General features: G+C 38.4%; 1 protein-coding gene across 1 annotated transcript in view; it reads right to left on the bottom strand.

Moving 5' to 3' along the window:
- Window positions 1-26,263, bottom strand: part of luzp2 (leucine zipper protein 2) — a 261,556-nt gene extending 235,293 nt beyond the window's left edge. The window contains exons 1-2 of the mRNA XM_073463820.1: window positions 26,257-26,263; window positions 25,997-26,142 (exon numbers count right to left, since the gene is read on the bottom strand). Of these exons, the coding sequence (XP_073319921.1) occupies window positions 25,997-26,142; window positions 26,257-26,263 (153 nt within the window). The remainder of the gene's footprint in view (window positions 1-25,996; window positions 26,143-26,256) is intronic.
- Window positions 26,264-27,295: the final 1,032 nt, after the last annotated feature.

Genomic DNA, 27,295 nt, shown 5'->3' on the forward strand with positions numbered 1-27,295 from the left:
TTATGAGAAGTGAAAAAGATTCTCAGTTGATTATGAAACTGTTGCGGGACAAATTCGACTGTGGTGGGTCACCACAGTCTAGGTCAGGGCTAGAGCCCGACCGATATATCGGCTGGCCGATATTATCGGCCGATAATATAGCTATCGGTATCGGCATTTATAATGGCCGATAAATGAATATTTAAAAAACAAAATAAAAACGGACGAAACACCCTTCAACCATGTTATGAGTGTTGGCATTGCATAGTTTGTCCACCAGAGGACACTCTACAACGTCCAGTAGTAATTTTGATGTTCCTCTGTTCTGTTGTGACAATAAAACAAACAAGTTTATTTTTAAACTGCATTATCATATTATTTCAGTGAGGACTCATAAATAACTACAAATAACTAATGTTACGGAAATCTGTTGTATGTTTTGTTACGCGTTTCTGGATGTTTTTATATATATATATATATATATATATATATATATATATATATATATATATATATATATATAGATATATACACATATACATATATATATACATATACATATATACATATACACATACATATATACATATACACATATATACATACATATATATACATACATATATATACATACATATATATATATATATATATATATATATATATACATACATATATATACATATACATATACATGTATATATATATATATATATATATATATACACATACACACATTTGTGAAGAGTGCTGTCAGCCAGGGAACAGCGAGTGCTGCTTTTTATTGAGTTCATGTGTGAAAAGCTTGATTCACATGTGTATGTTGATCCACACATACTGAGCACGTGGATGGCTACTTTTTGAACGTTTGGGAACTGGTGCCTGTTGACATCACTCCAAAACTTCTTGTGGCATAGTTGGGGATGACTGCAAGTCCACAAGTTCCAGTATGAATTTCCCCTCGTCTATGGAGGCGACCACCTCCTTTGCTCTGGTGGATATGTCCCCTGCTGTTGCAACAGTGAAAGGGTCCCTGGCAAAGTCCATTACTTCTGTGGCCAGACCAAATCCATCCAATCGACTGGCAAAATTCTCTTTCAACCTCGCAATGAAATCTGTCATCACATCCGTGATGTGTGCTGGGGATGAGATGCTTTTGCGTAGCGTCGGAAAATGCAGCATTCTGCCAGTGCTCAAGTCTGTCGCGAAAAGGTCCAGTTTGACTTGGAATGTGCGTATCTGTTCCACAAGATCAGGGACATTTTTGTCTCTGCCCTGAAATTGAAATTAATTGTAGCCATCACACTGTCCATTATCATTTTAAGCTCCCCGCTAAGTTTCGCACACAACACCGTCTGATGCACAATGCCGTGTAAGGATGTTATCTGGGGTGCAACAGCGGACCAACGTAGTGCCAATCCACTTATTTTACCTACCATGGATGGAGCCCCATCTGTCACAAACATGGACACACGCTCCATATCCAGACCACTGTCTTTGAAAAAAGTTGAAATCTTCTCAAAGACTACCCCGCCAGTTGTGTGTTCTTCTAACGGCAGTAAGCCAAGCAGTTCCTCTCAGAAGCATTTGCTGTCAAAAAAACGGACGTATAAGCACAATTATGCAGTATCAGTTGTGTCCGTGGACTCATCTACTGCTATAGACATGACATCGGCTTTCTTCACTTCATTCAACAGCGTTTCAAATACATCTGTAGCTAGAATTTCAACCCTGTGAATGTCTGACGTGTCTGACGGGTACATTTTCAATAGCAGATGTCACACTCGTTTTCATGTTGTCGTCATTTATCACTTCATCCATGATGGCCAGCATACAATCTTTCACAGTTTCAGAGTCAGTAAATGGCCTTTTCTTCTTCGCCAAAATCCACGAAACACGGACGCAGCTGTAGCTCTCTCTTGAGCTGTGCATGTCCGCACAGCTCTGGTTGTAAGATGCAGTCAAACTCTGCACTTTCACCGCTCTCTCCTGAGATCCCTCTGGGAAGTTTGTCCGGAAAGTCGGGTGTTTCTCGATGTGGTGCCTCGGACATTGTAATCTTTGAGTACCCCAACGCACTCATAGCAAATTAAACACATGGGTTTGGCGTTTGAACTTGATGGTAAAATGAACAAGTATTTGTCAGTCGGGACAGGGTTAAATCGGCGGTTTTCATTGAGTTTTACATTTCATTGAGTTTTAGACTGGGTATCTTGGCACTACTTCTGACAGCACCGCTAGTCATGCTTCAAAACAACGCGCTGCATTGTGGGGAGACTGTTGCTAGGCTACGCGGAGTGTTGCATTCACAGTCTGTAACAATTGAAACGTCTTGCGAAACGAGTTGCCCTCTGCATCTCTTCAATTCAATTCAATTCAATTCAATTCAGGCAGGCTGGACCACTCGGGGGTTGGTTCTGGGCCGCATGTGGCCCGCGGGCCGCTAATAGAAAAGGCCTGGTCTAGGTAATAAGGGAGAAGACACACTGGTAGGTCTGGGCCGAAATAACAGGAAAAATAAACTACTGACTAACTTAAATTAAGTTGAGACAAATAAACTAAGCCTTGCATACTAACTGGTATTACCTTTACAGAAAGTGAGATTACAGGAATCATAAAAGGTAAATTACAATAGTACAAAAATAGGGCTGCACGATATGGTAAAAAAAAAAAAAAGTCACTCAATTTGGCCTTGTGCAGCAGTTTGAAACACTTTTTTTTATCTGTGGATACAGACAACCACTGTACCACCAGCATGCTTAACCTGCTCTGGCAGAGGCACCCACAGATCAGAGGCAGAGCAGAACGGGTCAGTTGTCGGGCATGCCATTTAGCATGGCTAAATGCTACGGGGGAACACAATAGACTTATGTTTCGCTTGTAATCAGTTTGGCCTTGTGCCCCAGTTTAAAACCAACTGTAATGATATGACTAATTTCAAGGTTGTTTACTCTTATTTTTTAATCCGTCGATGTAGAAAAACAGTCACTAGTAGGACCAGCATGCTAGTAGCAGAGCAACATAGTAGCTTCCCCTTTCGGCAAACTGAGTCCACAACATGACGTCACACAAACGGGCCATGGAATGACACACGAACACCACCAGACAACCCTGGGGCTGTCTGAATGCAGCCTAACTCCTGAGATTGTTTCCTCAAAACAGACACTGTGCACAGATGGAGACATGGGTTCCTTCTCTCTGGATGCATCCCATTATGTCTGAACTGCACAACTGCTGCTAATGCAATGTTGTTAAGTTGTTACTGTGTATCGTCTTCACACAAACCCACTTGCATGTATATGTATACAGTGCACTTTCCTGTTAGTTCATTGTGCAGCACTAACAAAAGGAATATCTCAGAATTGGAGGTTGCGCTTATTCATAGGCATGTTTGTGATTATATGTTATGTTATGGGACTGACTGACAAAGGTCTCCAAAAAAAGTTGTGAAATTCGATACTGTTTGGCAGAGGATTCAGATAAAATCAGGAAGGCGTGCAGGTATAAGTCATCACCTTTTAACACTTACTAAGGCCCAAAGGATCAATCAACTCACTTAATTATCTTCTGCACTGAAATGTGTTTTTACTTATCTACATCTAAGCACCTTGTGGGTTTTAAATGGAGTTTACATTACAGTAGGCTGTAGATAATATAATTTGGTACTTTGCCATCAGCTTATGAATGCAGTAGAATAGCTCTGGCTGCCCTCCAATTTCAGCCAAATGTGTTTACATCAAATGCAGAGGTAAAGGTGTAACACTCTTCTTTGTTGGTGGATGAAACAAAAGCCAAAATGAAAAAAACTTCTTCAGCTAGGCAAGCTATTATTTTTCAGGAATACTGCTTATTTTCAAGTATATTTTTCAGGTTCAAGTTTTATCACAGATTCATGTTGGCTCAGAAGCCAAGTACTCCCAAAGCGCAAATTCACTGGATATAAGAAACCAGGGAATAAAAATTAGATCTGAGAGAAGCAGAGTGTGTGTGGGTGTTTGAGGGGGTTGGGCTGTGCGAGGACTAATCTGTTATGACATGGGAATGGTCATCTCTGGTTACTTCCTTTCACACTTATTTCTGTTAAAGCATAATATTTTGGCATAGGAGTAAAATTTGTTGATGCTCCCCAGTTTGTTGCTGAGATATGCATCTATTTACTAACATCAATATGGTAAGCCCAGTAGAAATTAATTGCTACAAGAAAAAAAACCTCTCTAATTTGACAGGACTAATTTTGTTCTAGAGTGCAGCACTACTTACAGAGACTACCGCTGTCTTTGCTTGTTGTTGTCTCAGTTTATTAAAGACATACTTTCTCCCCAGTAACTGACTGTCCTCCTAATGCAAAGACAAAGAGTGTGGCATAATTGACTAGGGGAGATGCCCACCTGTCATTCATCTTTGAGCATTGGTTGAAGTGTTTTCCTTTATACTTTGCAAATCATTCAATAGCAACACGATTAGCAAGATGTTTTCATAAACAATCGTGTAGGTCGTATAGTAAGATATGATGGCCAGCTTTGTGCCATCTGTGGAGTTTACTACAATTCTGAGCAAGAGAGGAGTTAGAAATAAAGTACAAGAACTGTTTCAACGGTCTGAGCAATACACCAACACCACCACGTAAGACACACTGGAACTAAAGTGCAAATTCTAAGAACTCTTTAGCTATGTTTTGAATATTTAAAGCCACATACAACAAATATAATGCTAGATAAGATAATATAGTAAGGAATAAACATCATCATAAACATATTAGATAACATATATACCAGAAAACTGTGAAAAAAAATTAGGGGGAAAACAACCTGACAAATTAGGGTTTCTAAATTTGACTACTGATGAGCTTTTCCATTTTAGCATACACAGTGAGTATTTCATGCTATCCAAGGACAAAGCAAAAACACATGCAGATAATCAACTCATTAATATTCAACTACAGTGCCATGTTGGCCTTATAACAGTGTTTGACATTTCTGCAGGGCACTGATATTTTATAGTTTTTCAGATTTCCAAACACAGTTTTAATCACTCAGTGGTTGCTCAATGAGACTGCACTAATCAGGTGTTATGTAATTAACAAACGTGTTTACAGTGCTATTTATGTTTTCTTCACCACTTGTGAAAGTAATTGCTAATCAGTGGAAAAACATACCATTCTGTTGCATCATATATCTTGCATTTGACAAGAAACACTTGAATGAACAATCAGTTGTAGGCCTGTTGTAAGATACTTTCCATGTGATCAAAGTGATCACGATGATATACAAGTGGTAAGTTTCTCAGCCTGATGTAACAGACTGTGGAGTGGCTTTTTATAATTATTTTAGTTTAAGTTTGTGTTAATTGACGGTGGATAGTTTAACGTTTGGTCTTTTGTAATTGCACTTAGTGGCAGCAATAATTACATTACATTACACTTTCGAACAGGCTTGACATTGACACATTTAATCTGCCATTATGCTGCTATCCAAACGTTTGGAAAATGTTTCAATCATTTTCTATAATTGCTTATTTAAGAACTGATTGACTGTATGAACCTGTGTGGTGATGAAATGATAGGGCCACAATTTTTCAAGTCTGTCTTAAATCAATAGTCAGCTGCCCAAATGAACATTGAAACTGATTTTGCTTGCAGTAATAATTCATTCTGTTCATACTGTCCAGCAAGTAATTCCTTTCTTAATGAGCTCCCTTTGTGAGCGATGGGGGGGGAAGTACACAGTCCTTGTTCTGTGCAAATATCTATTCCAAAGTTTATCTGAAGTTAAAATTAAGTTGTCCGAGTCACGTCATATCAAGTGAGTATCAACCAAAGTTACAGTCTTTAAAGTATTAAATTCTCTCTGTTTCCCCAGACAGTGTTTCTACGCTAAGCTACAGAACAGTGAAGGGATAGTTTCATTTTGTACTGGACTTCTTTTGGAGAAGTAGGATCTCGAGTTGATTTGAAGAATTCAAAACAGCTGAAGCATCATATTACCTTCAAATAAACTTTTAATAGTTTTGCAAACAGTTTTGCAAAGAACAAGGAATGTGGATTTTGTCCCCAGTGGAAGTTCATCGGAAGGGAAGTAGGGCTGCATGGCATATCGTTTCTGCATTGATATCACACATGCGATGAGCAATAGTCACTTCGCAGGATGTGCAATGTCAAGTAAGGCAACACTTCATACTACAACTTTTTTGCTGCTTGATACAAAATCAAAACTCACACGGTTGTCATTTTCCATGAATAATCTACAGTCTGTCTAATATTATATTTTTTACTCCAGTCTTAGGGTTCTCGGATACATGGGAGTTTGGTACTTGTGTCACAGTCATCACAATCACTATCATTCCTGATTAATTTATCCAACAAAGTAGAGATGTTCCGATACCAATTTTTCCTTCCCAATACCGATTCCCATACCTGGGCTTTGGGTATGGGCCGATACCAGAGTACCGATCCGATACCAGTGTGTGTTAAAAAAATATATATATTTTTTTCTTTCAACAGCTGTATATACTACTAACCCTGTATGGATGTGATATGGTTGCTATCATTGTTGTATGACCTGGCTCAGGTAAAACCCTTTGTAAAATATGAACAAACACATGCAGAGAACGATAGCCATACAACATTCTTTTATTATCTATTTTTACAGTCAGTCATAACCCGAAAAAGAACAAATAAAGAAATCTAGTAATAAATAAGAATTCCTTTAAAAACTGTTAAAGTGCAGCCATTTTTTCAATAGAACAGTTTAAAACAGTACTGCAACTTAAATAAATATATGAATAATTAATTCCTTTAAAACTTAAAAGTAAAATTTTTAAATTCAACAGTATAAAACACTTGGCAATTGGCAAAACTCTTGCCACCCCTCGGAATTACAGCCTTGCATACTGAACATGTCACCGTTTTACTGGTGGGGTTATCAGGAGTGTAATATTGTCAGATAGCTGACATGTTGCTAGCTCCATCTGACTTATGTGAAGTCAACTTCTTCTTCGCTGTTCTAAAAACAGTAGTTGCCAGGGGTAGCATAGTGCAACTTCCCGTGTTGGCTTTTAGAGCAGCGAAGAAGAATTGATTTCTGGTGTGTAACTTTAGGCAAAGCTAACATAGCTAACTGGGAAGTAGCAGGGTCCTGTTTCTAAATTACGTGGTATCGGATCAGTGCACAGTTTCGTAGACTCTCACGATACAGATACCTGCATTTTCTGCAGTATCAGAGGCATTTCCAATACTGGTATCAGAATGGAAACAACTCTAAAACAAAGCAAGGCCTTCTGTGGTACTCCCCTATAAAACCATCCTCATTAATCTTTAAAAATAGAGTATTCAAGTTATCTGCAGGAAATTCTTGTATTGTTTCATATTCCAATACATACTGCAGAAAAGAAACAATATCAAAAATAATCAATTGCCAATCAAATTTCCAATATCGTGAAACCCTAGAAGGAATGTTCCAGTGTTGATATACCCAACCCATTCCTTAAAAAACTATAATTAATATTCACTCATATGGCAAATGAATAGAAGCAAAGTAAAATCCAAATTCACAACCAGCAGTCACAGAATCAAAGCACTGATGCTTGATTTTCAAGAGAATATGAGACACAAACAGCCTCAGCTTATTTTTATCCCAGTAATCAGCGATGAGTGTTGTTCTTCAATTAAACACCATCCTGTATTTTGTCTTTGATTTCCTAATTTCTTCCGGCAAGGAACCTTGAGAGCATATTTTGAGCTAATTCTGCTGCGAGATGAGCAGGCTGAGACTGACAGACAGCTTCTGTCTGTGCGACCATAGTCCCAGAATGACAGTGAAGGAATTCATTAATCATTAGCAGCCTGCAGGCATCTGACCCACACCCAAATGCCTGCTGCGAAGCCTGTTAAACTGAGCCAGTCAGCTAGCGCCTTCACACATGGATACCAAGATTATTGGGTTACACGAATATAGATCAGCAAAAAGAATAAAATGGTGTTATTGGGTTTTCAGGTTTTCTCATCTCTAACATACCTCCTCTACTTCAGACCCAGCTATATAGTTTCAAGATACCATCCTTCACTTCCCCTCGGCACATGGTAATATGTAGCACAATTTGTAATGTGAATGACTAATTTCCGAGCAGCAGAGAGGGGTCCAAGAGGGAACAAAGGATCTAAAATGGAACCAACTTGGCCTCAAGCAGCCCTTAGACATTAAAGTTATTTCTATAAATAGGTGCAAATCCTATAAGTGTAGCTTGTTTGCACACACTTGCATATCACTCGTACTTCTGTTGTGTCCTGTGTAAAGGAAACAATATGCGACTACAATGCGTACAATGCATTCCCCTCCGTTTTTTTGTTGCCACGCTGAAGTACCTCAGCCATTAAAGAGACGACCTCTCTTTAAAGGTCCCTTGAGTTGTCACAGTAACGGAACAGCATCTAAGATGGTGGTGAAAATTCCCAAGAGGAATGCTGTGTGGAAGACAATGGTGGTAAAAAAAAAAAAAAAAAAAAGAAATAAGTGGTATTTGAAACAACTAACTACATCAATACAGCTTTAGATAGTGGTTCAAAAACAAGAAGGTAAAAAAAAAACACCATTGTAGTATTGTGCAATTTCTGTCTTATGACTATAATAGAGCTGCAGGGGTATGATAGGGTTGTTGAGATTTCTGGCTGGAAATACATTTTTTGGTGCTCTGACACTTAAAGGGATAGTTCGGATTTTTTGACATGAAGTTGTATGACATCCTCACCATCAGTGTCGTGCATCAGCAGTGACTTTTCCCCCACTGCGTCCTGTGAGCTGAGGTCTGTCCCGCTGTTGTTGCTGAAGAAAGTAGTTACGGCTAGTTTGCGGGGCCACGAAGATAAAGCGTTTTGCTTCAAAAAACAATATCCGTTCAAAAGAGTAAAACATTTGCATCACAAAATCGTTTACGACAAAAAAGTCAGACCTCACGATCACCTGGCACTATTTCCCCTCCCTTCGTATCACTGCGCGCTTCCGCCTGTTGACACACGGCACCGCTCCGTCAGCTGTTTCACGGTGTTTACATGCTCGGATGTGCGAGAGAGCTAACGTGAGAGCTAACGTGAGAGCTAACGTGAGAGCTAACATGAGTACTAGCGAGATTATTAGACAAGAGGATATATAAAAATGGTGCGGATTTGCGATTATCCGGGTTGCAACAACAAAGATCACATCAAGTCGCCGTATATATTTCATCGCTTTCCTGTCACGGACATTGCTATTAGGCAACTTTGGCTTCTTGCCATAGGCTTGAACATTGAAGCGAGACTGCCAAGGGTGAAAAAGCTTTGTGTGTGTAGTGCACACTTCAGCAAGGACGATTATGTTCCTACACGCCCAGGAAAGAGGAAGAAACATGTTTTGAAGAGCGCTGCTGTGCCACGACCCCAGGTAAGAACAACTATCTACAAGCTAAAGATGGTGCCTTTTTATATGATGGCTGTTATTATTATTGTCAGCAACTATGTACTGTCTGTACAGGTCCAACTTCAGCTTGGACCGCTTCTCTGTCTCTCTCCTCTCTCTCTGCCCGTTCTAACTCCATTTGACGAAGCTCGGTGTCCGTGTATTCGGGTTCATAAAGATATCCCTTTGGCTCTGTGGTAAAAGGAATGTCTTCATCACTCGTTTCGTAGTCAGACATATTTACGTTTACCATCCGAGCATGTAAACACCGTGAAACAGCTGACGGAGCGGTGCCGTGTGTCAACAGGCGGAAGCGCGCAGTGATACGAAGGGAGGGGAAATAGTGCCAGGTGATCGTGAGGTCTGACTTTTTTGTCGTAAACGATTTTGTGATGCAAATGTTTTACTCTTTTGAACGGATATTGTTTTTTGAAGCAAAACGCTTTATCTTCGTGGCCCGCAAAACTAGCCGTAACTACTTTCTTCAGCAACAACAGCGGGACAGACCTCGGCTCACAGGACGCAGTGGGGGAAAAGTCACTGCTGATGCACGACACTGATGGTGAGGATGTCATACAACTTCATGTCAAAAAATCCGAACTATCCCTTTAAAACACTACCAAATATCTTGACTAGAGCTGATTATCATTAATTTCAGTATGCATGAACACAGAGGTGCATTACGAGCAGTTAATAAATGTAAATAAATATTTCATGATGTAAATATCTAAAGTCAGAGGTGAGCTGGAGCATATGTCTATAACCTGCAGAGTCTGCATTATACCAGAGCTTTGTTAATTTGGAATACTAGAAGAAACTGGAGCGACTGTATGAAAGCCATACAGAGCCAGGGTGATATTAAAGGAATCATATATAAATAGAAAAGATTTCATATGAAAGGATTTGACCCAAAGACATTAATGCTGTAAGTACAAATAATAAACACTGATTTAGCTGGAGCTGGGCAGAGCAAAGTTGCAGCATAGAGTGGCAGGTGGAGTAGGAGTCACATTTCAAAAATACCTTCGAACACTTATCAGAGCCTGACATGGGGTTGCTTGTTACCTGTGTATGGCTTTAAGTGTCCATATTTCAATTTAAATTGAAAATTAATCGAAATGACCTTTCAATTTGATCATCGCAATCAAAAGCAGGATCAGTGATCTAGTCCAGATAGTTTAGAGGGGAACTATGTAGTTTTGCAGAAGAAAGTCAAACTCAAAATTTTACTATTTACAATTTTAATGAGGTTATTATACAAACTCAGAAATATTTATCTTTCCCATAATTGAATAAACAAGCTGTTCTCAGAGGAAAATAAGTTCTCCAGAGCACTGTTAAAAGTTAGAAAGGTGGCAGGGTCCGCCAAATATAAACAAATATGTTTTCTCAATCTCAACCAGAAACACTTTACGTAATGCTTTATATGGGGCGTTACAGGTCTTCTGACCAGAAGAGGTAGTCCATTTCCCATTTAACATCTCAAAAATCAGGTATTTTTTCTCAAGAAGGCTTTAATATCATTATCATCATATCAGATTACTGTTATGCAAAGTATTCAGCATTTCTCACGACTTCAGTTGGGACAAACACAGCTGCTTTTAATAAATACTAAAAGACAAGGTCACAGCCATTTTTTTAGCCTCTCTTCATTGGCTAACAGTGCATTTTAGTTGATTCTCACCTTTGGCTGATTACCTTCAGAGCGTTTCATGTTCTAGCTACCAGGAATATGGCTGAATAGCTGCAGCCTCAGATCCACATGCAGGGCTGTACTGGCAATTCTGTTGTCCTGGCTATGTTTTTTAAAAAGCTTTTCATTAATGCTAGACCAATGTTTTATTTTTAAAATGGCTTTTCGGTTTAATTATTATTATTATTATTATCATTATTATTATTATTATAATCATTGCTTTTATCTCATATTATTGTTAAGTATCTTATTCCATTGTATGTCTGCATTATTTTGATTGTCTGATCTGTTTGTACTGTGCAAAACACCTTGTAATTTCTTTCTGCAAAGTGTTGTATAAATAAAGTTTATCATCATATTATTATTGCTCATATTCAAAATTATGTACGCGAATAAATATAGTATAAATAGTAGGGTAATTTTCTAAGTAAATTATTTAGCCTTAGTAAGGCTAAATAATTTACTCAAACAGCTGGTCACTAAAGTTTTTTAGCAAACATTACTCAAGGAGTAAAAAGTGCATTTCTTGGGGACCATTTTCAGGCATAGATAAATACTCATTTGGTACACTGCTGAGTATTTACTAGCAAGATGGTGATTAACTCATGATATACTGCAGTGCCAATGTTCATTATAATGCAGAAACAACACAGTACAACTCTCGTTAATGTGTTTTTCAATTATTTTTGGGGAAACAGTGGAAATTTGTGGCACAGAGTTAGCTATATCACATACAACACAAGAATCATTGTCGGCCACTGTTGGCCATTTACGGGTTTTGTTGCAAGTGAAAATAGCAAACAACTACCAAACATATTCCTTAACGCCCTCTAAATACAATAGTTTTGAAAATTTCTGCTATGACACATCAGAGCAAGTTAACAGAAATACTACATTTGGAGTTGTCCCATTCTCTTCAATGTTGTCTATATTATCGATTCACATTCAGTCATGGTGTTTGTCATTTGAGTAACACAAAAAAATCTATTTTGTCACTGCAGCTTGCAAAGTGGAGTTTCGTATAGCTTAGCGTTTCACATTAGTAAGCACATGTTAAACTAAATTCTGCCAGATTTTTTCCCTTCAAAACACTCATCTTTATGTCAGCCTGCCAGTCAGTGTTTTCAAGGTTGAGGTTAAGTGTTGTTTTTCAACCATCTCCCCACCAATGTGGAAACACATAAAGCCAGAAGTGATTCAAGCCACATAATCCTCAGGAAATCTGATGCTTACTATAGTCATTTTGCATAACCAGGTACTTGCCCCAGATCAAGGCTTGTGGTAAAATAGAATACATCAAGAATTGATCCCCCCAGATTTTCTCCAGATGTATCTGAGTTCAAAAACAGATGGTATTGAATATGGAATCACCTTGACATAACAGCTTTTTTTGAATGAAACATCTGTCAAACTGCCCTAACACTGATCCTTCTCTAAATGAGAATCCCATTACGTTGCTGTGAAAAAAAAAAAAAAAATCCTGCTTTTAAACAGGGCAAAGCTGCATTTGAAAGTTATTTGGAACCTCTGACTATAAGTCCCTGGATATTTTATTAAGGGTTTGGTATGAGGCAGTAGGCTAATTAAGCGAATACACTGAATCAATGGTCTATCCCTAACCTCCATATTTCAAAGGAGTGCTTGGTTGCTATAGAAAGCTGTGACTGCAAGCAAGAAATACTGCTGAGAGCAAAGAGTCAACATGATAAATCTGCACTCATGATTCCAAATTCTTACTTGCAGACAATGTGCGAAAAAATGTGTGGAAAGGATTTATTCAGCAGTACAACAATTATAACTCAAACAAGACTCTGCAGTATAGAAATTAATGATGACTGACAGAGTTTTTTAGAGCAACAACTCAGGATCATTTTTCAGTTTCTATTTTCATGGAAATAGACCCCACGTGTATAGTTGGCACCTCCAGTACGGGATGAAAGAATATTCTTCTCTTAACATTTTTTCTCTTTGCACACACATGCACATGCTCTGCAAATTTGACTGTTGTTTGGCAAATATATAATGTCCCAATTGCTTTAATGAAAGACAGCCAGAGTTCTGATTTCAGAGATGTTTTACAATAGTTATGCATTGAATGCATTAGAGTGTGCTCATATACCCTCAGAACATCTTCGCAATCACATAGGATCTCTTCACCTCACAGAAGTTACAGGTCTTATATTTTTACTCTTACTCTACAAGAGTTTCCTTGGGAGGTTCCTGAGATTTACAGGTAATTATTAGTGAAACTTATTATGGGTGATACTTCCTGTGCTCGGCGGAACTAGCACAAGTATCATAACAATTGAAGCCTCCGCAGCACTTTCAAGGCTTTAGAAGCATTAGCAACAACATTAAAGAGGACACAAACCACTCATAGCATTTTGAATAGAGATGGCTCTTGTATGACACATATCCTGCCCCTTCCCACCACAAGTCAAATGAATACTTTATCATAGCTGAACCATAAAGATATCAGCCAATCGTGTTGTGTTATTAATGGGAAAGCACAGTTGAGACCCACACCAAAAACAACTGATTTGGCACGGTTGCAGACAGACTTCTTATACTGTAAGCATGGAAGAGGAAAATATTCTGCTCATACACACGATTACAAACTCAGATTTGTCCATGTGCTCTGGTGGGATGAGCTGATGGCTGCACTTTGTATTGAGCCATAAAAGAAGTTGATGTTGTGAATCAGTACGCATGTGCAGAAGAAGTATAATTTGTGGAACAAAGGTGTTTTAAATCTTATTTTGGGGCAAAGTCAGTTGTTATAAGATTTGTCTGGTGATGTTACACATGTAGTGTTTATGTCCCAGTGACCATTGAAAGTGAAGTTATGACTCTCTCCCCATTCATTTAAATAGGAGCCTGGTCTTGTTAGCCTGAAGTAACTGCCTGGGGGAGTTGTCAAGATTGCTGCCAAGTGGCAATACGTGCCTATAAGGACTTTGGCATTAGCCTTTAAAATGCGGGGGGAAAAAAAGCAAAATGCAGATTCCGGTTAAGTGACAGGATAGGACAAGGATACCATAAATTATAGGTTCCTTGAGGATGGAAGTCACGCCCATATCTTGCGCAAGGCATCATGGGGGCTAGGAATAAATTTGATAACCTTGGTCTAGCTTTCTGAACTTGGAACATTGTGGCTACATGGTTTGTGTTCCAACCATTCTGCACCCCAACGCCAAGGTTGGTATTTCCTTTTTTAACATTTTAGGTATATATGAATATAGTATCAAGACAGGAGGTCAACATGATGTTTTAGACAGATGGATCAGCTGCATATCTGTGCATCTTATGATGAATATCATTGAGCTCAAGAGCACATGTAACAAATAAAGCGCTCAATGTACAGCTGCTGCATTGTACAGAAATGACTAATGGCGATGAAAGCTCTTGGTGAATTTGTGTAGAATGTACATAAAGGAAGCCATGCCAAAATTTTATCATTAAATAACTGTCTAATGATATATTATATATATATATATATATATATATATATATATATATATATATATATATATATATATATATATATATATATATATATACATACATACATACATACATACATACATACATATATATATATATATATATATATATATACATATATATTAATATAATGAGTACCCAACTTCTCATTATCACACGTACTGAAGGTCCATCTCAATGGGAAATCAAATATATTATCAGTAAGGGCAGTGTTAATGTTCTGAGTGTATGGTAATGCACTTACAATAACTATATCTAGTAGGGACTAATACGGGTTCTCTGCTTTCACACCCTCTTAAGGTATAATAGTTAATGCATTAGGTGAACTTTTGTTCAAGGCCATAACAAATACTAAATGAATGTGTTAACTGAGTGCACCCACACTATCCAAAGGAGATTTAAAGTGCACTTACTTATTCAGTCTGTGAAAAAATAGCCCTAACCTCTTCCAGCCCCTTTCTTACTCCCAGTGCATCAAATACGGCAACCTTGTTGAGGAGTGGCTGGGGAAGTTGGGTGTAGTCATGTGTTTGTAAGAAGAGCAATTAAGAAGTGGCTGTATTTCACAAGTAAAATAAAAAAAAATTTACGTTGAAAATACAATTATTTGATATGTATAAACAAAACCAGTGATCAATTAATCGAGTAAAGAGACTGAAAAATAACTGATAATGAAAATAATTGCTGGTTTCTGCCCCTATTAGATGCTCTGATCCTCAACTGGTTGCTCAGCCAACATGTCAATTTTCTGTGTGCTGGTGGTGCTAACCGTGGCCCTCTGATGCGTTTCTGCTCAGGGTGCTGCTTCAGTCCCCTTAAAAAATGTCACATACATGTCAGCTTCACCCTTAAGGACAAAGTCTCCAATTATCCAGATCTCTGAAACCCTTACTGCTTGCACAAAATGTGCAGAGGCAGGTCTGACTCTTTTGAGATCTCTAGACACGAACACACAGCGCCACACACACGCACACAGTGGGTATAACAACTGTGGCCCCTTGATTAAGAACACTTCAAAACTGATTCTCAATGCAAACAACAGGCAACTCCTCTAAACAATAAATCACTGAATCTGAAATATAAAATAAAGACATTGTCAGGGGATTCAACTAGTGTTCAACTAAGGTGAGATACATCAAGTCAGTGACTATGAATTTGTTCCAGATGTAGGTGGTTTCAGTCTCTACGCCTTCAGCCTCTTGGGATTTTATTGCAATAAGTATAACATATGTCTATTTTTTACAGGGAATGAGATTTACACAAAAACATACAGTCAGCTAGCAGCTCAGTGAGCAAAAAAAGACTTGTCGATGACAAACATGGAAGAATGGCCAGATGATTTCAAGCTAGACACTTGAAGGCCACAAGCACAGAAAAAGGTGCTTGTGACACAGATTGTGTCCAGAAGGGCTACAGCAGCAGAGGACCATGCTGAGTTCCACTTCTGACAGGCTAGAGCAAGAAGATAGTATATGGGGCTTTTTTCCTATCTTTGTTCAAGAGTGTGGTCACTTTCAGATTTAATGCTTTACCTGAAACCCCGCCCTCACACTCAAACAGCCCCTGCTAATGCTTAGATTTGCACTACAAATTGGCATTCTAGTTCACAGAAATGCCTGAGTGCAAGGACAACAGTTCAAGCTTCGGCACTGGAAATCTATGCAAGCAACAGTTTGAGTGTAAGCATACAGTTTGAGCAGAAGCAGAGAAAATTCAAGTGCAGGCAGGGCTTTGAGGGAAAGCATTATAAAATCTAAACGTGAAATCAATAAGTCATGCATTCAAATTGAAAGCCCACACTCTTGAATAAAGATAGGGGAAAAGGCCCATAATAGTGCTAGCATGTAATTACAAAAGAAATGCATAGCTAAAGAGTTGGAAACTTGACTGACATGACAAATCTCCATTTCAGATAGTCAGGTAACCTCATGAATCCATAAATCTATTGATCACGTCTAGTGTCAAATTTCCAGGCTGGTAGTAGCTGTGATAGAATAGAGTGGCGAGTCCCCTAACACAACAAAGCAACCTTCAGATGAGATCGGAATATACTGTATTTGCAGGTTGAATATCAGGGGGAAAAAATCTGCACAAACTCTGTGATGCTGTCAAGTCAGTTGGGTCCAAAAATGTCCCATGTTGAATCTTGGAGGCAGTCATGGAGGCAAATCCTTTCCAGTCCTAGACAGGTGTACCCAATCAAGTGGCAACAGCGACAACAGCAGAGTGCCAGCTTAAGAAGAAGAAGAAGCTTGAGCCAAAATAAATTAAATTTCTGTTATACTGTAGATAATACAAATTGGTCACAGATTTCATAGAGTGCATCTGGTCTTTAGAGACATTTCTTATTAATGACCAATTGGGGTCTTTAAATACAAGTAAAAATTAATATGGAAGAATAATTAAAGAGGAGCGTACAGTAAAAAGCACCAAATCGCGAAGACAATTCGAGGAAGAATGGTATTTAGTATGGTGAAATGCTCAAAATGTCATAGGTTTTACAATAAACTCGATCAACTACCACTTTTACACCAAAATTTGTGTGTATATGTGTGTTTTTGATTGAGGCATTTGACTCCTTTCCCATTGCCAGGACACCTCTGTTAAACAGTTTCAATTAAACATAATAAGCTTCATCCGGGTAAAAATTATCTCAGGGTTGTTCCTGAAGGTCATTAGTTTAAGCTAGATGTACCTAAATAGTCCAGGCAATCAAATCCGGTGGCACTGACTATGTTAACATGCACAAAAATATTCCCGTTTTTGTCCTTATTCCAAAAAAAGACATTAATCTGTTTACATGGCTAATAAAGTCAAATGGCTCTTAATGTGAATGAATCTCTACCCCTGCCATGCAAACAGCTGGCTAGGCAACACAGAGCTGACTGTAAAAACTAAAAGAGGCCATGAGTCACAAACTGCTATAAAAACCCTAATTAAAATGCATATTCCTAATGCACTGTATACATGTTCAAAGAATGCTCCTAAAACCCAAATAATATTAGCTTATCCACCATGTCTTTATTGGAAAAACCTGCATTCTGGATAAGGCCTAACATCTGAATATCCAAACTAGGGGTTGACTGATATGGCTTTTCAGGGCTGATGCCAATTATTAGAAATCAAGGAGACTGAAAACCAATATTTGGTACCAATACTCATTTGCAGTAAAAATTAAACTCATTGTGTTTAACAACCAGCGATGGAATAAACCTAAGTACAATTTACTCCAGTACTGATCTTAAAGTGGCAATCTCAAAGATTTCCCAAAGCAGCAATTGCAGGTGTTTTTTAGAGCCTCACTGTTTCCCAGAGATCCAGTGTTGCCTGTGACGTCAGTCAGTTGGCAGTTGGCAGCTTTGCCACGCCTCCATAACAACACCACATGAAAGCAAAAAGAGAATGATGTCTTCTGAGACAGTAATTATAACACTTAGTATTTACTGAATAAAAAATGGTTGCTATAAAAGTAACGTTATGTACATAATAGGGTTCGGCGATGTCTGCCGAATTGGCACATGACAATGTCTACAGTGAAACATCGTGATGGACAAAAACATTGATGTTTATGAATTTGAGGCAGCGTGTCTCCTAAATGTTGTCCTAAGGCAGCAGTTGCGTATTAGCTCACCACTGTAGCCGCCGCTGTTTCCCACCATTGCTCTGACATGAATCTCCAACTGTCTCACAAACTTTCTCCCATTACCACAGACATGTGCCAGGTTTAAAAGCGGCCTCGTCTCCGAACCACATGACTGTAACTTAGCTTTGTTCAACCTCATATGCATAAAACAACGTTGGCCGACTAGCCAAGGAAGCTAAGCTCAGAAAACTGTGTATGCAAATGGCACAAATGAGAGAAAAAGAGGTCCGCGGGCGAAAAAAACTTTGCTGCCACAAATTTAACCAAGTGTCTTGGGTTCGCCTAGCTGAGCTGGTTTAATAAGAAAATAATAAACAGGACATGGAGACGTAATGTTAGTGCACTGAGCAGCAACATGCTTCTTCTCATTTTCTCTCCCCACATATCACTAACAACAACAACGCATGCCCTACAGCAGCTCTGAGAGGACACACCACTTGATTGTGCTCTCCGGTGGGGAGCCTTTTAAATCACAATGTTAGGATGGTCAGGGGTTAGTAGTCCATGGCTGTCAGCCATCAGCCCATCCCTATTAAATACTTATTCATTGTCTAATATCAGGCTAATTATTCCGGTCATTATGATGCAAACCGCCTACTCTCTCTGGCCGTCCAACCACTGCTGGGTGAACGCGTCACTAACTGTGCGCCACTTGTGATATTTTCCAGTAAAGTCGCCACCAACACCCAGTGTACATCTTTGGTATTACAGCAAATGCAATGGCTTTCATCAGTGGGCCATAGGCTCAATCATCATTGTGTTACCTCATTCAGTGATAGATAGTGACTTAACAGATATTTATTTACATGAAAATCTTTGAGAATATTACTTTAGGTACAATTTTGAGGTACTTTACTTGAATACTTCCATTTTCAGCTACTTTATACTTCCTTTCCATTTTATTTGACACATTCTGTAACTAGTTACTTTGCTGATTCAGATTATTTTAATGTTTGTAGGCTGTCAATTGTGACGTGTTACCCATCAGATATTGTTGTAGGCAGGACATTGTGTGAGAGGATGCTGCATCGAAGCCAAAGTAGCACATTTTAGTTTACTTTATCTGCAATCTGACAGAAAAATCACTGGTACCTATAATCAGAAAATGTGAATATCAGCCCCGAGTATGCTGTTTACATGATCCATGTCAAACTCCGAATGCTGTCATATTTGGATTAATAGTGGAACATGAGGATGTAAATATACACTGTGACCTTTCCTTGAACACCATTGTCAAGCTGACACAACTCTGTGTTTGCAAGATTAACAATTAACACACTAATTTACTTGACATATTCATGCTAAAAATGATCACAATGTTAATGTTGATGACCTCATGACCTTTCCTCTAATACCGCAATCAGGCCACACTGCCTCTCCCCCCATAGTCCTATGTATCACTTCTTTTGTTCACACTCATTAGCTGCGCTGTGAAGAGGAGTCATGTAGAAACCACATTACAGGCAACAGCCCTAATGAATTTGTCCTGTTTCTGCTGAGATAAAAGCAGAATTACTGCAGAGAAAATGCTGAACAGCCACTGTGTAAGCCCTCCAGCATGACATCAACTTGAAATCTAAGCATTGCTCTTTTCATCACAATATAACAGTAGATCATAATCTGTCAGAGGGAGCAGAGCTGCAGCGTAAGATGTTATACTTGACTGCACAACATGTAGATGAGTTATATACACATTCACGAAAGAGAGAGTTGATGATGTAGATTGATGGTAACATATTTTAACATGGCATCATTGCTATAAGCTCTACACCAACACCAAACTTTACCAAAAATATGATTTATGGGTATATTTACTATGAGTATGTGATATAATTATAATTATGAGTTCACGTTTCTGTCAGTATTGGCAGATATACAGTATATGTGTAGAAAGACCCCCTTCTGTCATGAGTGGATCTTTTTAAATTTATTTTAATGTACAGAATACTTCACTTCAGGGCTGCAACTAACAATTATTGCATCAAGATCAGTCTGCTGATTATTTTCAGTCAAGCGTTTAAAAAAATAGAGAAATTGCCCAGTAGAATTTACTAAAGCTCAAGGTGACATTGGCACTTCCGGATGTATCCAACTACAAAACTTTAAAACATTCAGTTTGCCATATCACATATGACAAACACAAGTAGCAAATGCTCAGAATAGTAAGGTTGCTTCAATTGATCAGCCGCCAATCATTATCGGCCAATATTTGTTTAAAATAGTTTAATTGGTGGTCTCTATATAAGCTGATCAAATGATGTCCCGCTAAAAGGCCGTAGCGTTGCAGGGCTTAAAATTTAAGGCGTCCAATTACCTCATGCGTCAATGAAACTGTATTTGGGACAAATAGACTATAACTGAGAAAATGACTGAACTGAACCGAGCACGAGTACAGCAAAAAAAATATGAATCCCCTCACATCCCCAAACGGTAACAAACATCTTGCTCACAAGTATGACAAGCTGGTTAAACCAAGAGGGCACTGCAAAATTTGCATTGACATCAGCAGGAGGAGAGCTAGTTAGCTGTTAGCAGTCGGTGAGCAGCAGAGTCAGAGTAACAGGGAGCTAGCAGCTAACTGAGCCAATAGCTTACAGCAGAGCTTAACACACAGCAGGACTATGAGTTTCTGTTCAAAAGGAACAGACAATTTGCATAATTTTAGCAAACTTCTGTCAGAGTGAGAGATAAAAGTAACTAGATGCAAGAAGTGACCAAGTGGTAGAGTGGTGGTGTCAGGGCACAAAGACCCCAGTACAAAGAATGAGACAACTGAGACCAAAGGTGTCACTAAATTCTGTCTCATTTAGTATCTTTACTGATAACTTTTCAGTTTTGTTTTTAACCTGTTTCTTTAAATCGAGTAAAAATGAATATAGTCATTGAGTTCCTCAACATGTTAAAGTGCTTGGTATCAGCCAATACTGCTTCCAGAGATATCGGTGAACAATCATAACACTCCTGCCTGATCACGGCACCCTTATAAGAGATTAAAATCTAACAATCTCATCCAGTTACTCATTAAACATTAAAAGTCTGGAAGTAGGTTGATATCATTCCACTTGTCAACACATCTTGTTTTGAGATTGTTACATTGAATTAAAACTAATTTTCCATTTGCTTTTCTTGCCTTGTTCCAAGCTGCTAAACCCATTTCCTACGAAATTACTGAAAACAAGCTAAACTGCACTGTAAAGGGAAGTTACAGGATTGGTAGAATTGATTTTCTTTTTTTAAGAAAATAAATAATATTAATATGAATGAATATTAAACTTCCACAGAATGATACAGACATTCCCATGGAAACATTTTACCCAAATTCTTGCTGATAAAATCAATAATTTACACTCTATGCCACCTCCATGGTTCATCTTCTATCTAATCTACAATCTGTCTAAAGCAACACTCAGCACCCAGGAAGCATCACAGTGCAACTGAGGTTACTATGGTTTCATGATATTCGGGTGAAAATATGTGGACTTGGCAGCATGAGCTGAGCCTCCTGAAAATAAAGTAGGCTGTACTGTATTTCAAGCCACATTATGCCACTGCCTGGCTGTCAGGCAAGGAGGAATGTCTGCAGTCCTGTCCCTGTTCCTGTCCCTGTCAGAGCATTCATCTCATACAGTATATCATCTTCAAATCTCATTTCATGGCACTCAAAAAACGGAAGTCAACTCAGAGGAGCAGGGGTGAAAGTGTGCAGCAAAAATCTCAGATGTAGGTACAATCAAATGATGTTGTCACATCGGATTGAGCAGTGGAGGAGCACAACACAGCTGAAAGTAGTCAGTTTAGTGTCAGTTCAGAATGAATTGCCTTGGTCATTTTTTAATGTGTGGCAGGAAATAGTGCTCTTAGCATTATTTCATTTAGCTTTTCATATTTATATTCATACATATCAGTTATGAAAACTTGATTATCAAATGCTTTTAGAGAAAAAAAAATGTCGACATTTTTCTTTGCGGTTTAACCAAATAAGTGCACAAGTAAGTGACACTATTGTCGAGATATAAATGTCTTTTCATCCCAGCACAGATAACACTTCAAAATTATAGTCTCGTCACTCTTTTGAAAACATGTTTAGGCTATAAGATGTTTGTGCCACCAAAATATCCTTCTAACGGAATTTTAAATATGGAGATTAGGCAAGAAATCGTTGTCAAAAATAGTTCTTGCCTCAAGTAAACACTCTGTCCCCTTCAAAATGATGCAAAAACAGAAGTTTTTATTATGTATAACAATCCTAACTTCTGGGCTGTTCCTGTTACGTAATGTTACAACAGAACTCATTTCAATTTAATTTTTTTCTTCTTAGTTAAATACAATATGCATGACATTTGTGAGGGCATAATGGGTTGAAACCCCATAGCAAAAGGAAGCTATCGATTACTGTAATTACTGGTGTGTGATGAATTGCCATTTGATCAATTTGTTTCACTGAAACCTCAGACACAGAGAGCAGGCAAATCAACAAAGAATGCTATACATTTTACAGACATGGCTGCTGGCCACTGTACAAGGCAGACACCCAGCCAGGCATTCAGCCCACTCAAACCAGCAACCAACAACCAACTTCTGTTTCAGTGCAACTTCGGAAGCTTTCTTTTTAGCTATCCACTCATTCATTCATTTATTTATTTTGCTCCAAAGCCCTCTTTTCAAGTCAGAACATGTGATAACATTCTGACACAGCTCACCATTCAAAGACTTGCTTGAAATGCACTTATTTTTCCAACCAAAATTTACAAGAAACAACCACTGCAGCCCTAAATATCATGTAATTCACTTAATGTGCCCATTTGTGTGAGGCCAGCAAGGTTTAAGTAATTTCTTTTCATTAATAGTTCCTTCTTTAGAAACATCAGAGACATTTTGTGCTGGTAAAATATTACTACATCTTTAAACTCATTATCATCATCGCAACACTGTTTTGTTCTGAATACTGATTGCAGTAATTTTAAGCATGAATGAAAATTATTTTTAAAAGTTTAGATGCTGTTGAATATTTACAGCCTCCTCTAATGACTTTTCTGGGGAAAACTAAGAATGGTCATAACTTAACATTAGTTCAGCCAGCCAACTCTAAGAACTGGTTTGTAGTGTGAATACAAAATAAATAATAAGTAGAAATTTGACATCCAGTCTAACTATCCAGTCACTACCCATAAACAAACACCAAGCTTAGCACAGCATAGACTGGGAAGTGACAATGATAAACAAACCACATCCAACCATTTTTGGGAATATACGATCCAGTGAAGTGAGCTGGATAAATCTAAGGCCTGAAATCCATCTGATATGCAGCAGCAGGCCAAAACACACCAGCTCTGCAGCCAATAATGATTCACTTAAGCATATCAGAATCACAACAAGTCATGGCTTAGAGCAGACAGCCTCTCCACATGAAATGTTATGTAGTGTTGATAAGCAGCAGATGACCATCACTACATGGATATAAGCTTCAGGTTGACAAGGAGTGCAGCTGAGCGAGGCAGCAGCGTAAGAACAGGAGCTCAGCAGTGTAGATGTAATTATGATATAAGGAACAGTAAGGCAAGCTGTCACACAAACACATTGCTTTGGGTAGAAACATAGCTCTGAAAATGAAGTGTGGAGAGAAAATGCGACCAGTCATGTTTCTATCCAAAGGGCCAATGTACTGTTTACCACATGAATAAACATAATGAAAGCATCAGAATGCATAAATTAGACAAAAAACAGAATTTGTAGGCTAACTCCCAGTTAATGTCAATGTAGATCAACCCAGTCACCAAGACAAACTGTTAGCAGCTAATGTTTCTGCAAACAACTGATAGTTCGCATTTGTACCCGTCATAGGCTACGTACCACAATGATAATTTGCTATATCAAGTTCACATCATATGATGGTGGTAGATTTACAAGTGATAAGGCTGACAACCCTGAATAATTTTAAAACTAGGGACAATTTCCAGCCATGTTTGTGGCGACAAAACCGGATATGTTACACACAAAAAACATGAACATGATCTTTGTGCCTTAACCATACCTGACCATGAGCACAGCATTGTCACAACATGAAATAGAAAACTGAACCTAAAGAAACATCATTGTGGTTTGCAGAAACGAACACTGACGACATCTTTTTCTGGTAAAAGGGTTGCATATAAAAAGGTAAGAAGTTAGCTACTAGGGTTGTACTTTTAAGGGTACCCAATTGAATTACGTTGGTACTCCCGAGTAGTAGTTTAAATTGTATCAATCGGTTCCATATTTCAATACCTTAGTGCGCATCTTTACAGTATCGATAAAGAGAGAGAGGCAGAGTGAGAAGTCTCCCCAAAACTCAGCCAGTGTCTGAAATTCCTTACCAATAGGCTGTTTAGTCGAGGAAAATGAATCTTTATTAGTATGTCCGCAAACACGGTATGAAACCAATTGTATGTGAACTGCATACTGTCAACGAGAAAATATTACAGCATGCTTTCTTTCATTCCCGTACCGATGTCAAATAACATCCACTCAGTCTGCTAGCTCAGTAAAAGTATATTTACAAACGATACAATTTAATTCACATACTTCATATGCTTTGGTAACTAAATTATAACTGCTGACTTCACACAAATAGTTCAATCTGCTGCTGTAGCACTGTAATGATGAGCCACTACAGCAAGCTGAAGGGGTCAAAAAATTCCCAATCGGTTTAAAATACCGCCACCACTAGTGGAGACGTTGCTTGCAAGAAGAGGGCAGCACATATACAACTTGGTGTTTTATATTTATTCTTATAGCACTAAGTTGATGAGCAGGAAAAGCTAAATGTAGCAGTTTGCATTAAAAAGTATTTTACTTAACAGATCTATATGCAGTGCAGCAAGATGCTACTGAAATAAAACTTAGAAAGACTGACTGACGTGTGATGTGCATTTTTACTGGAAATATGTCTCATGATATATTGTCTCTGATTGACTGGTTAGACCTCAAATTACTTTTTTTGTTATTACAGAGAGATTAAAGTACTGATAAAAGGTACTGTTGGATAACGGTATTGGTTCAAATGTGAATGGTAGTCAACCCGAGTAGCTAGCATCCAGCAGAAATTAGCAGCCAATATTAGCATTGTACGACAACGTTAAAACAACAAGTGGCCCCAGTGCCATTACAACTAGCTGCCAAACAAACAACAACTGAGCCAAGGACGTTATAATTATACCTAAACACAGCCATGGAGGCGAAGTCCCATTCATTTCAATGAAAGCTGCTCAGTGGCGCATGAAGCCAAAATGGCGCGGCCCATAGAGCATGCGCACTACAGACTTCCGCCGACCGAGCCGGCTAACTTCCGGTTTAGCGCCCGGCTAACTTGCATGGGGATAAAATAATTTAATCATGCGGCTCTACTAGACTTTCCAAATGTTATTGGACCGAATGGCTCAAATTCTGACAGTGAAACGAGTCATTTCTCGGGGGTTATGACGCTAAAAAAAATGTATTCACCATTTTACAGATGCTTCTTTCACAATGTTAGCTTATGGGAAAAAGTATTTTTGGGCCCCAGCGCATCACGTGACGATGCATTTACACGGTTTGTCCACTACGAAAACGGGCTTCAAGGTTCGGCGCTCATTCTGGGGTCCTGAACCCTGAAATAAAACCCTGAACTAGTTATAGGTCCACGGCCTGAGCTGAGCACACAGCCAAAGTATCCACTCACAAGGTAGGCTACATGATAGCCAACAGCACCGAATAGCCTAAGCTACCGTTACTTGCCTTAATGTAGTGAAGCAGGGACTTCCAGCATCTCGCAGAGTAACTGCCAAAACAGGAAAACTTGAGGCATCCAAAAATAAAGAAAAAGCAAAGTCCGGTAGCAGCAAGGAGAAAAACGCAAACACATAATTCCTTCAGAATTTCTCCTCATGGCGGCAGGTGTTTACGCTGTGACGCAGCAGGATAGAGCTCGTGAGTGGGCGGAGCTACTACCTGACAGTTCACAAATGAACTGTCAATATTTGTGTCAATATTTGCACTTTCCATTCAGTTTGTATTTTTTATTAAATACTGAATAATTCACATACAAAACTTTCTGAGCAAAAATTCACTCTGCCCACTGGGCTCATGTCATGAAAAATAATTGATAATTAGGGATCCTACATAATTAATGAACATTTGACCTCACTAAAAATAAATCACATAAACAGTGTTGAATAAATAATTTAAAAAAGAATTGTTTCTTTTCATCTGGCGGGCAATTTTTTATTTATGGAGGTTCAGCTTTGGCTTTGTTCTATGTGAAACCTAAGTGTTCAGACTCTCTCTCTCTCAAAACTTTCTTTTTTGGATCAATTTAAATTTAGCAAGGATGGGGAACCTGAGGTCTGGATAACGTTTACTCGTTCTACAATCTTCTACACGTAAGCTTTTTAGAATTTGTCTGTTTTCTTAGTTCCTGTACATAATTTTGCACCAAAGGTTGCCTTTTTGTCCCCTGACTCTAGTGGATATTGTGTTTTCATGTCATGTGACCTCATAAATGTGGACATGTTTTTGCAGCTTTGACAAATTTATAGTAAACTGTGTGGGCCGATCAGGATTAATGTGGTGGGCCACAGAAGGTCAATACTAAGAGATGTATATTAAATGTCTTTTTATTTCTGGAAACATCTCCCAGTATAAAACAAGACAATTCAACAGCACTGTAAAATACAGCCTCTGAAACAACCATAAATTAAACCAAGACCATTCTGCAACAGTTTAAATGAAAACTGAACATTACAACCTCAGTGAAAGTAGGATTTATTGCAGGGCTCTTGCATTAGACTGCACTAGTTTTAGCTTAATAAAATAGTAAATGAGAGTATGTTGCATAGTCTAATGAAGGGCACTACCTCTTTTCTTTCAAGTCTTTACTAAAAGGGAAACTATTCTCAGTGGGAAGGATTTAAAATATAAATATAAAATCCTGTAGTACAAAAAGAAAATCATTTTTCAAGGTATGTAACATCTTACTTCACTCTTACCATTATATAACTGTCCTGTCTTCTTTGTTTTTAAACACATTAAATAGTA

The sequence above is a fragment of the Pagrus major genome, chromosome 4 (assembly GCF_040436345.1).
Source record: "Pagrus major chromosome 4, Pma_NU_1.0".
In the NCBI taxonomy this organism is placed as follows: domain Eukaryota; kingdom Metazoa; phylum Chordata; class Actinopteri; order Spariformes; family Sparidae; genus Pagrus; species Pagrus major.